The 12,392-nt window shown below is 53.6% G+C and overlaps 2 protein-coding genes across 2 annotated transcripts; both read left to right on the plus strand.

The window, feature by feature from the left end:
* Positions 1–4,543: 4,543 nt before the first annotated feature.
* Positions 4,544–6,621, plus strand: LOC131211670 (argininosuccinate lyase). Its single transcript, XM_058205245.1, has 2 exons — positions 4,544–5,840; positions 5,912–6,621. Exons 1-2 carry the CDS (start codon positions 4,677–4,679, stop codon positions 6,188–6,190), a joined length of 1,443 nt encoding a protein of 480 aa, XP_058061228.1. The 5' UTR covers positions 4,544–4,676; the 3' UTR covers positions 6,191–6,621.
* Positions 6,622–8,311: 1,690 nt separating this feature from the next.
* On the plus strand, positions 8,312–11,540 carry LOC131211669 (carotenoid isomerooxygenase). The gene is made up of 4 exons (XM_058205244.1): positions 8,312–8,676; positions 8,774–9,105; positions 9,169–9,306; positions 9,368–11,540. Exons 1-4 carry the CDS (start codon positions 8,386–8,388, stop codon positions 10,737–10,739), a joined length of 2,133 nt encoding a protein of 710 aa, XP_058061227.1. The 5' UTR covers positions 8,312–8,385; the 3' UTR covers positions 10,740–11,540.
* Positions 11,541–12,392: the final 852 nt, after the last annotated feature.

A 12,392-nucleotide genomic window follows, 5' to 3' on the forward strand; every position in this document is an offset into this window, starting at 1 on the left:
TTTGAACTGTTTCGTGATGGAAGTATCAGGATTCGTTAGGTAGTTGATGCCATTCAAATCGGTAGCTAGACCGGTGGTTAGCAAAGTACGCAAGTTGTTGATCTTAGTGTACACTGCATTGAACACTGTATCGATTGGTCCAACATCATCGTTGGCCAGGAGTGAGATCTGCGTCGTCAAGTCGTCGCCAGCAGCGACAAATTTCCCACCGATATCAGCTATCGCTGATTGTAATGCACCAAGCACCGTAAAACCGGAAGAGAGGGTAATAGTGGTTGCGTTCACTGAGTCGATTGCGGCCTTCAACGAAACGGCGGCCTGATCCACTAGGTCGTACCCAGTCACTACTCCATTAATGCCGAAGTCGGGACGCGGGATGGCCCATGCCGGCTGGAAAGGGTCCGAAACCGAAATGAAGTATAGCAAACGGAGGAAGAAAGTGCAGGAAAGAGGTCTAAAGAGTATCACAAACCACCTACCAGGACGGCACACAAAATGGCGAAAGTGAAGCAGAATACCTTCATGTTGCAGATCACTGTTACTTGTGGCCGGCATTTGCTTTTGCTGGTCCGTTTTATAGTCCCTTGGTGCCTGCGAAGCGTTTTCGTTGTGGTCTGTATCAAGGTGTTAGGTGTGGGTTGAGCAAATTTTGGGATTTCGCACAACAAGGGTTCAAATTGTGCAAACGGGTCCCAACTGTGCAAACACACGTGCTCGTGTATGTGAATACGTGATTTTATGTAGGTTGCTCCTTCTCACCGGCGTTAGGACAAACAATTCAAACGATCTTTGGCACGATATCTTTCAACTATATTTTCACGCTTTGGAACTAACGGACAGCCTGTGCCCATTTTGACAAACGAAATATTTGTAGGTAATCGATCGATTTAAGACCCACCAGCGTTAGGACCGTTGGCAATGCACGTCAGGGCGTCGTTACCGATACCAATCGAGATGTCGGTGGTAGTGTGTAACGTGACGCTAATGCATGCTCCCAGTCGGTTATAGCTAGCAATCAGTTCGGCACCCACTAAAGCGAACAGTGTTACCACGTGTGTAGTCATCTGAGCAACCAGCGTTGTGTAGTATCCTGCAAGCTGCGGGGACCGAAACAGACACATATTAGTATTAGGCACAGAACTCACAACCTCGGCAATGGGTGCTCATACCCACGTTACATACCATGGATAAACAGGAGCTTACGCCTGTCGCGTTGGGAATACCTAGACAATCGGATAAGTCATCAAATAAGTCCACCAGGTCGTAGGAGATCTGTGTACCGACAGCAGTAGCGATATCTTCGACCACCATCAGACGCTCCAGTTCCTGCTCAAAGCACACATCCAGCATATCGGTGACGTCCTCTACCAGGGCGTAGGTTCGCGGGGAGTACTTGCTGAAGCAAAAGTTGGAATATGCTCCGTTGATGATATAGACATAGATCACCTGCAACAACGAACTGCAGAGTGCCTCTCCGAGGTACACATCCATATCTGGGATGAAACTGGGCACGTTGGACACATAGCCGCTAATACCGGACACTAGCGGATTATTAGTGGTCAAGTTGCCGATTAAGGCTTCGATAGAACTCAGTGACGATTGCAGAAGTGATGTGAATGCAGGAATTCCTTCCAGTGTAGACACTATGTTCGCAATCAGCGTCGACGGTAAATCACCGAATCCTTCAATGAAACTGACGACATACGAGGATTGTAAATCGCCCAAGTTCGTCTGGAAGGCCGTCATAGATGACCCGTAGTCTGCGGTGCCACTAACGGCTTCCCCTTGGAGGTCGGCGATGAACTCATCCGCAGCCTGCAGGTTGTCTAGCGTGCTGGTGACGACGTACGCCACCACGGGAATGGTGCTACGAAGATTGCGAAGTTGCACCTGCACGTCGGTGACCGCCTTGGCAGAAACATACTTCTTTATGATGGCGGCCGACACGGAAGAAGAGCTTCCTGCTGCTAGCCTGGCTTGTGTGATTTTCGTTTGAAGCGTCTGGAGCACGGGCGTGAGGCCGTTCAGGGAGCTGTTCACGTAGCCGAGGGCATCTTTGAACTGATTAACGATGGAAGTATCGGGACTCGTGTAACTGTTGATCGATGAGTAATCGTTACTCAGACCGGTGGTCAGCAAAGTTCGCAAGTTGGTGATCTTAGTGTACACTGCATTGAACGCAGTGTCGATCGGTCCAGTATCATCGTTGGCGAGGAGTGAGACCTGGGTTGCCAAGGCGTCACCAGCAGTGACGATTTTCCCTGCGACATCACCTATTATTGCACTTAAATTCTCAAGCACCGAATAACCCGATGAGAGGGTAATAGTCTCTGCGTTCACCGTGTCGATTGCGGCCTTCAGCGCAAGGGCGGCCTGGTCCACTAGGTCGTACCCAGTCACTACTCCATTAATGCCGAAGTCGGGACGCGGGATGGCCCATGCCGGCTGGAAAGGGTCCGAAACCGAAATGAAGTATAGCAAACGGAGGAAGAAAGTGCAGCAGAGAGGTCTAAAGGGGAAAAGGTATCACAAACCACCTACCAGCACGGCACTCAAAATGGCGAGAGTGAAGCAGAATGCCTTCATATTGTAGATGGCCGCTGCAGATGGATGGTCGGCTTCGGCTTTTGCTGGTCCGCTTTATAGTCCCGTGATGCCTGCGAAATGTTTTCGTTGTCGTCTGTATCAAGTTGTGGGGTGTTGGTTGAGCCATTTTTGGGGATTCGCATAAAACGGGCTGCAATTGTGCAAACACTCGTGTTCCTGTGTATCTGTGTATAAATAGCTGGTTTTCTTACGTCCCACCGTCTCTGCGTTTGTCGTTTTGTTTGGAAAAGTTCGCCTCTTCGAATCTTCGAGGCAGCACAGAACACTCAAGATCATCGAATTTTAGATATGTGAACCGATTATACTTTAACGAAAATCACTGTATTATTCTAGCTCTCGGAGGCACCTTCATGGTATGAAGTTCTTCCGAACTTTCGCTCATATTGTGGCAGCCAATCGATCACTTGACACGCCACGGTGTTCCATTTCACGTCCACAGCGGCGTCCATGGTTGATCAGTTGCGCAAATAAACCTTGCTGCCGAACTGTGCGATGGCAATTTATCATTGTTATTCACTGGGATATCTGCTCACGGAGTATTCCATCGCTTGACTGCACGAAGAAGCGCACGTTACGTCGGAAGCGTTACACCGTTACTTCCCGTGATGCTGGAAAGTTGTCATCGTGGATCGTAATATTTGCTATGGCCACTGGCTGCGAGACAAATGGGCTCCCCTAATCACGGACACAGCTGGTTCAGATTTTCATGCGTACCTGCGTCTTGGACCAAAAAATGGAACCGTTTCACCGACAAATGGTTGTTGGCCGAGAACAGATCATCACCGCAGCAATCAGCGCTGACGTGGCATCATAGTCAACCTAGGAGACATGCCAGCTGAAAAAGCTTATTGCTTGAATGGATTATTGGTGAGGTGACTAGAAACCGACAGGAACGTGACACAGCTGTTTTCCACATTTTCCTACAGACAGGCTGATACGAATGACACTAAATGACAAATCGTACACAGCACTGTGCGAATAAAGCGATAAAGGCCTGTCGTGTACAGGCCAAGGACGCGAAGAATTTTCCGCGCCCAACAACTTCTGGTAGCGTTTGAATGTGGTTTGGGTATGCTGCTTTGAAAACGAACCTCTTTCAGTTGTGTCGCCATGGCTACCGTATTACAAAACCAAGCAATATCAAAGATCCCCGTTGACGACCTGCACATTCGGCTCAGAAATGGCTTTCCTTCCACACGCAAGCCGATTGCACAGTTTCAACGCAATTGCAGTGGGCCACCAGCCCCCAAAAACCAAACCATCAGCCCATCCAAATGGCCTTATCGCCACCGTCTCGAGTAACGTTTCTTCTAGAACAAAGTCTGAAACTGCGCAAAGAGGAAGCGAATTTATTTTCGGGTATTTACACGACCTTAACACGGCGCGATAAGCGAATCGCGCTGGCGAATGGCGCATGATTCTAGCCGACGGTACACGTAAGAGAGTGGTTATTTTTGAAGTACGAACTGAATTTGACACACCTACCCACACAGGGAGGTCAGTTTCACATCGGCAGCAGCAACAACACCGTAATTTCCAGGGGTCGGACTGTCCGGGTGGCCGGGTGCGTTAGTGGCCTGCAGTTCAAATTCTGGCCCGATCCGCTGGTTCAAGTTCAAAGCCGACGGGCGGCTGTTCGGTGACCACACCGTGACCAGCTGTTCGGTGGATGGGTCAAACCTGGCCAACCGATTACGCCGGCCATCGCCGGGGTTACGTCCGAGACGATCTCTCCCGCGATCACGTCAGACGCCGGACTGATAACCTCCGGCGTGACCCAACCGGCATCCTCCGTTTGCTGCAGCGGGAAAAGTGCTTACGATCGCTGCCCGATAATCTGGCACAAGCGTGAAAGAGCACAAACCACTGGGCGGACGATGCGCGCAGGACTATTTAAGGGCGTGCCGATGGTCATCACAGTTTTCGAATCGCGCATGGTGCGCAGCCCAGTTCTACCGAGTGTAGTGTGATCGAGCCACAGTTCCGCGAGAAGAACGTACGATCGTACCAATCGAAAGTGCCAAGTGTTCTGAGTGTCTGGTCAGTTTAGTGCGGAGTCAGCGAGCAGGATGAGCAACAAACCAAAAGCGCAGGCGACCGGGGCCGACCAAACGCAGGCGGCACCGTTCAAGTTGTGGGGTGGCCGGTACTCGAAGACGACGGACCATGTCCTGGCGAAGGTGAACAACTCGCTGGCGGTGGACAAGCGGCTGTACTCGCAGGACATCGACGGGAGTATCGCGTACGCCAAGAGCCTGGCCGAGGCGGGCCTGCTGACGCAGAGCGAGTACAAGGTGATCGTGTACGGGCTCGAGACGTGCCGGAGCGAGTGGAGCAAGGGTACGATCAAGCTGTTGCCCCGGGACGAGGACGTGCACACGGTGAACGAGAGGCGACTGTTCGAGATCATCGGGCCGCAGATCGCCGGCAAGCTGCACACCGGCCGGAGCCGCAACGAGCAGGTCGTGGTGGACATGAAGCTGTGGATGCGGGATGCGATCGCCGACCTGCAGCAGCTGCTGCTCGATCTGGTGCAGAGCATCAACGACGTGGCGGAGCGCTACATCGAAGTGGTGATGCCGGGCTACACGCATATGCAGCGGGCCCAGCCGGTGCGCTTCAGCCACTGGCTGCTGAGCTATGCGTTCTACTTCAAGGAGGACTACGATCGCTTCACCGAGTTCGGCAAGCGGATGAACGTGCTGCCACTGGGGAGCGGGGCACTGGCCGGCAACCCGTTCAACATCAACCGCCACCAGCTGGCGGTCGATCTCGGGTTCGACGGTGTTTCGCACAACAGCATGAACGTGGTCAGCGATCGCGACTTCGTGGTGGAGTTTAACTTCCTCGCCACGCTCGTGGCCGTGCACATGAGCCGGTTGGCCGAGGACGTGATCCTGTACGCCACGAAGGAGTACAACTTTGTCGAGCTGTCGGAAGAATACACAACGGGTAGTAGCCTGATGCCGCAGAAGCGCAACCCGGACAGTCTGGAGCTGATCCGCGGTATCACGGGGCCCGTGTTTGGCCAGCACTGTGCCATTCTGATGACGCTCAAGGGCCTACCGTCCACGTACAACAAGGACCTGCAGTGCGACAAGAGCGGCATGTTCGGGGTGTACGATCAGATGCAACTCTGCCTGTCGCTGATGGCCGGCATCATCCGGACGATGCGCGTCGACGAGGACCGCTGCCTGAGTGCGCTTGGCTACGAAATGCTCGCCACCGATATGGTAAGTTCCCGGTTGTCGGTCTTTCGTTCCGTCGGTCCATAGCTCACCACGAATCGACTTTTGCTCCGCAGGCCTACTACCTGGTGCGCCGTGGGATCCCGTTCCGGGAAGCTCACCACATCTCGGGCGAGGTGGTCGCCCACTCGGAGAAGGTCAAGATCCCGATCAACAAGCTGTCGCTCGAGGACCTCCAGGAGATCAGCCCGTACTTTGACGAAACGATCAGCCGCATCTGGAACTACGAGAACAGCGTCGAGCAGTACACCGTCGTCGGGGGTACCTCGCGACTGTCGGTACAGGAGCAGATACGCGTTCTGCGAACGTTTGTTGACGCACGGTTCAGCCGCTGAAGAAGGTGTGCGTACGGCCCAACAAGACCCCCACGCGGAACACGTGTGGGTTTGCTAGTTTTAGAACAATTTATTACATACGTTCATTCGCGTCTGCTCGACGGTGCCTTTCCAATGTGTTACTGTTACAATGAGTGTGTGTTGCGCTGGTGGACATCACGATGTCCCGTGCGTCCGTGCTGTTCCTTAGAGTCTAACTAACTTAGCGCTTAGAGCTTAGCCGTAGAACTGTAATATTATCGGTAGTGAAGCGAAACGTATCCGTAAGTACCGAGAGAGAGAGAGGGAGAGAGAGAGAGGGAGGGAGAGAGGTGAGAAAAGGCTATAAAGTGATCACAAGGTTAGCGGCTACCAGCCGGTCGTCACCTGTCCGTCGGCTTACGAGAAATTCGGTTCACACAAAATAGTAGTAATAATAATGATAATAATAATAATAACACATTCTAGTATTTTTTTCCACATCCGAATGTCGGCCCCGTGGGCACGGTTCGTGAATTCGTTTCGATTTCGGGTCCCGGGCCCGGAGTGGCTTCTAGAAAACTCCATCCCAGGCCCAGTTCGCCGGCCAGGCCGCAGCTTCTCCGCCCAGGATTATCGTTGCTGCCCCCTGAGGGGACCACTTGTTCTAGATTCACCGCGAGTGGCATGTAGCGGCCGCATGTCCTCTTATCATCTGACGCAACATCTCGCCCCCGGGCGGTTTCTCGGGAGGCGCTACAAATGTGTTGCGATCGTTCATCGGTAGTGTTTTCTGGACGACCTGCAAAGAGACACAAGCGAAGAACCGGATCAGCGGATGTGAGGCCATATAGCGTAGCATGCAGGCGATTGTTATGATTGTCTACGGGACACGGTTAGATGGATCCGATGAAATGAACCGCCCGGTACCGGTTAGCGCTGCTATCGGCGCGTACAGTAATTGTAATCGTAATCTGGCGCATCATCTTCGGGACCGGGACCTTTCATTCACGCCGGTTTGCCGGTTGTCCGATCGACCGACCGGACCACGGAAAAGGTGATCCTACTCGAGTGACGCACCGATTTGCGTAAATGCGCGATGCGCGACTCTCGATTCAACCAGCTAAGACCGGTTCCGGCGCCTAATCTGCGCAGGACAATCGCTTCTAATCGCTCCAAGATCGCTACTGCGCAGTGAGCCCAGCGACGGTTTGATTAACGAGTGAAAGTCACACTGATAACGGAGCGGCCAGCCGGCGGATGCCGAAAGCGCTATTGTGGCGCAATGAAACCGAAGATTGAGATTTGATGAATGTGCGACGGATTTTTTGGACGGCATACAGTTTTGGATTGTTAAGTAACACATTATGCGTTACGACTGCGAGAGCCAAGCATTGCGAACTGTAGGTTAGGTTTGATAAGAAGCAAATATATTAAGCGGTGAATCAAAGCAACCCGACAAACCCCGCAACGCTTCCTAGATTTAAACGCAGTACGGGCAACGTGAGCCACCCTGTGACGGCTTATCACGTGTTCCGTCCCATTCCGGTAATTTGGAACAACTAAATCAATACGAGTGTGGATCGCCTTTGATGTTGCGCAATGTGGCGAAACAAGGAACGGCGCACACAGCTGACGCCAGCTAATGGCGCGGCACCACTTTAGGCTTAATTTAAATCGCCGCAACTGTCACACGGAAGGTCAAGTGCAAACGAATCCTCGGCTGGCGTGAAGTAACCCCTCGCAGGGAGCGATGGACCGCGATGGATAACGGTAATATGGAGTCACTTCCATTCGCTCGCTGTGCCCCAAAGGTCAGAGACGCATATCGTGTTTGCCACGGCATAGGTACTCCGCAGAGATTTGGCCCGTTGGAGTGATGCAATCCGATCGATGGATTGATTCATTCGATTAAGCTAATTGCAATTCGGGAGCCAGTACAGGTGAGTGCAGGTGACACTGAACCACAAAGCGGAAGCCACAAAAGCTCGCCAATATTAGGTCAGCCCGACGGGGGCTTCTTTGCCGACCGAGGGCGCATGTCCGGTGACCACGTCGTCTGTTCCAATCGCTCAGTCTCGAAGAAACCGGGCCTGTGGATAGGATATAGATAAAACGGCTGCGTTTGTGAGTGGCGTGCCATTTTCCACCCGGTACCGAACATGGACTACAGGGCGAAGGACTTTTGTGAAGAAACCAGCTTCAGTGAACCGTTCGAGACGATCAGTCTGCTGAACATGGACTTTCTTCAGATCAACGGACACTTTACGGCGGCCCATCCGCCGTCGTCCTGCTCGACCAGAAGTTGTAGTTTGGCAGCGACTCCGGTCCCACCGGATGAGGTTCACTCGGATGGCGAGGTCGTCCCGGACAGCCCAAGGCCGCCCCGTCGATGCTCCCTGCCGGCGGCGCACCAGTTCGAGAGCGGTGGCCGTGCAACGCCCGTCTTCACCTGGAACCCGATGCCGACGTGTCGGAACGTGGTCTATGCGCGAACCGAGCAAAACCAACAGATTGTGTTTTCGCAGGTGCATCCTCCGCGGGGAGTCTGCATCACTTGTCCCCAGTGTTGTTGGGGTGGCCCGTGTTGACGGTTTTTCTTTTTTTGTGTCCCACGATCGCTAGCTCGAGCAGGAGGTGGAAACGGAGACGAGCGTTTCAGACCTGTCCGCCTCGGCCTCGGAGGGTGAGGAATCGGAGGACCGGCCGGGACACGGACCGGCGGACGTAGAGCAGTCCGACGGAGGAATGCCTGCCAAGGGCATCTATCCCAACTGTGACGTGAGCGTGTGGTTGCGCTCCTGTGAACAGGAGATTATCGAACCCATCGAGGGGACCGTCAAGGGCAGTGTGCCTGCGTGGCTGAATGGAAGTCTGCTTCGCAACGGTCCGGGCAGTCTGAAGGTTGGCGACATGATGTTCAATCACCTGTTCGACAGTTCGGCTCTGCTGCACCGGTGAGTTGTGTAATCGGATGTTGCTGATTGATCCTGACCGCTTCCTGACCGGCGTTTCTGTAGGTTCAACATCGCCAACGGGAAGATCACGTACCAGTGTCGGTTTCTTAAGTCGGACGCCTACAAGAAGAACAACGCCGCACGGCGAATCGTGGTAAGCGAGTTCGGTACCAGCGCCGTTCCCGATCCGTGCCACACCATATTCCACAAGTAAGTGCCCAGCCAGTGCTCGGAGCGAGCCGTTCCTCAAAGTTCCGTTCACTTTCGACAGGATTGCGGCGATCTTCAACAAGCCGGGTGAGAACAACTCGGACAATGCGATGATCTCGATCTACCCGTTTGGTGATGAGTTCTTTGCGTTCACCGAGAGTCCCATCATTCACCGGATCGATCCGGAAACGCTCGACACGGAGGCGAAACTGAATGTGTCTGACTACGTGGGTATTGTGAACCACACGTCGCATCCGCACGTCATGTCCGACGGGACGGTCTACAATCTGGGGTGCTCGGTGACGCGAACCGGGCCGGCTTACACCATCATCTGCTTCCCGCACGGGGAGAGAATGTTCGAGAACGCGCGGATTGTCGCCTCGGTTCCGGCCCGCTGGAGGTTTCATCCGGGGTACATGCACACGTTCGGCATCACGGATAATTACTTCGTGATTGTCGAGCAGCCACTGAGCGTGTCGGTCCCGTCGATGGTGGTCAGCCAGCTGCGGAACAAACCGATGGCGGCCTCGCTCAAGTGGTTCGCCAACCAGCAGACCCACATTTACCTGCTCGATCGCGACACGGGTGAACTGAGGCACACGTTCCACAGCGATCCGTTCTTCTACCTTCACATCATCAACCAGTACGAGCAGGATGATCATCTGGTGCTGGACGTCTGCTGCTACAAGGACCCGGCCATGCTAAATTGTATGTACGTTGATACGATGCGCAACATGCAGAGCAATCCGGACTATGCCCGAATGTTCCGCGGGCGGCCACTGCGTTTCGTGTTGCCACTGCACTGCGCCGGGAAGCTGAAGAAGCGCAACAGCCACCTCACCAAGACGGCCAGCGTGGATGACGCTTCGTGGGCCGATATGTGGCAGACCATAGGGGGCGCGGACCCAGGTCAACAGTGCCGCGAGTCCTGCGCGGCCCAGGAACTGGTGCTACAGAACCTGGTGCGACTCGCCGGTGCCAAAGCGACGGCCTACATCATGCCGAACCGTACGATCTTCTGCAAACCCGAACTGCTGTGCGATCTGGGCTGCGAGACACCGCGCATCCACTACGAACGGCACCTTGGCCGCCCGTATCGGTACTTTTACGCCATCAGCTCCGACGTGGACGCCAGCAACCCGGGCACGCTGATCAAGGTGGATGTGGTGGGCAAGAGCCGGCTCACGTGGTGCGAACCGAACGTGTATCCGAGCGAACCGATCTTTGTGCCGGCCGCCGACCCACAGACCGAGGACGATGGCGTCGTGCTGGCGGCCATGGTTTGGGGTCGTGAGGAAGAAAACCGCGTTGGGTTGCTGGTGCTGGACGCCAAAACCTTTACCGAGCTGGGCCGCAGTGAGTTCACGACACCGGGCCCGGTACCCAAGTGTCTGCACGGCTGGTTTCAACCCGCGGCCAACTGAGCACCGAAGCCCCATCTCCTGGTGTTCCAGGGCCATTGCTACGTACCGGGCCTAAGGAACACTCGCTGCAAATAAAACGCCGGCTCCGGACGTGCTTAGGTGCATGTCAATGCACCGCCGAGAGGTTATGCTGATAGCATGGAAGCCGCCGTTAGAAATGCACCACCCTCGGTGGCCCGATCCGTTCGGTGACCGCAAAAGTTGCGTGTAGATAACGATCCCGCCGGGATGCGGATCACGAGATCACTTGGAAAACGCGTGCTCAGCGATGCGTTCCGTTCCGCACAATTGACCTTCTCTGCCGAGACGAGATATGGGAGAACCGGACGAGGCCGCCGCAATCGCCCGGAGTTAATCCCGCGCGGCACAGCCACAAGTGTCGATCGGACAGCCGGCGGGCAGGCAGCTGTAATAACATTGTAACATTGTGCCGCACCACAGGGCGATAGGGCGACACCGCTAAGTCCGGAACGGATGGCTCCCGCGGCGTAGCCAGTGCACTTTGCACGGGAGGCTTTCCGAGAACACTGGGTCAGGCGCCCTGCCAAGCGGGCCAGATAAGCCCCGGACACGATCGACTTCGCGTGCCCCACTTGATGCAAGAAAGTGAACGGCTATCTGGGGGGCCCATCGGGAAGATCTTGATCGGCAGATGGCTGCACGGCGGGCAAAGGGAAACCAAACAATCGGACCCCTGGCCGTCAGATGGCATGGACGATTAGGCAATGTCCCCACGTTAGAACGGTTGCGAGGTTAAGAGTACACACCCGGAAGTTATTCGGCACATTTTATGAGGTGTTTAGTCAGTGGCTGCAATGATGGATTACTTCGGTTCGATCGTAGCACCCATTGGAGAGCCGCTCGGCTTGAAGAAGATAGAAATAAGAGTGGTCTTTGGAAGTTACTTTGTTTGGCACTTTTCATTTTTCCGATGTCGTTCGAAATCTACCTTCGTTTAGCGATTAAGGACAACTATCAGGCACAACGACAACTCACCGATCGGACGCGATCCGGTTATATTAAGAAGAGATTTTTAAATATTGTTTCAGTTCAAGGATCTGATGGAAGAAATTCAATGTTGATATCCACTTTGTGCAAAAAGTTCCCGGAATGACCGCCGTGTGGCGCTCGGAGCAATCAGCTGTCAATTGTCACGATATTCAAATTTGGCGGCGTTTTATCATCAGCTGGGAAAGTTACATGTGTTTCTGAGCATGCTAGTGATTTTTGAGAAATTGAAGAATGGATTTGAATGGCCAGCAACAACGTGACTTAAATTGTGTGCTAAAAACGATTTCAATGGTGTGCAAAGCTTGAAAATGTTGGGTAAGTTTTTCAGCAGAGATGCTTCAAGGAAAACAGCAGGCCGTCGGCACCGAAAACCGGAGAAAACGTTGGCAAAATGAACGAAAATTGGCGAACAACCGCAAGCCAACCATCAGAAAGATAGCAGAGGCCTTAAACTTTGCTATTGGATCTGTAAGTAACATTTTGGTGAACGAAGATGACATCACCAAAGACATGATTTTTAAGGATGGATCTGATCCATCTGGTCTAAAAACAAAGGAAATATCGCACTTGGTCCTAATGGAGATACCAACATTGATTTTAAGAAGTGTTTTGAGGTCTGGATCAAGCGTTGCCATAAGTTCG

Source organism: Anopheles bellator, chromosome 2 (genome assembly GCF_943735745.2).
Source record: "Anopheles bellator chromosome 2, idAnoBellAS_SP24_06.2, whole genome shotgun sequence".
Lineage (NCBI taxonomy): Eukaryota > Metazoa > Arthropoda > Insecta > Diptera > Culicidae > Anopheles > Anopheles bellator.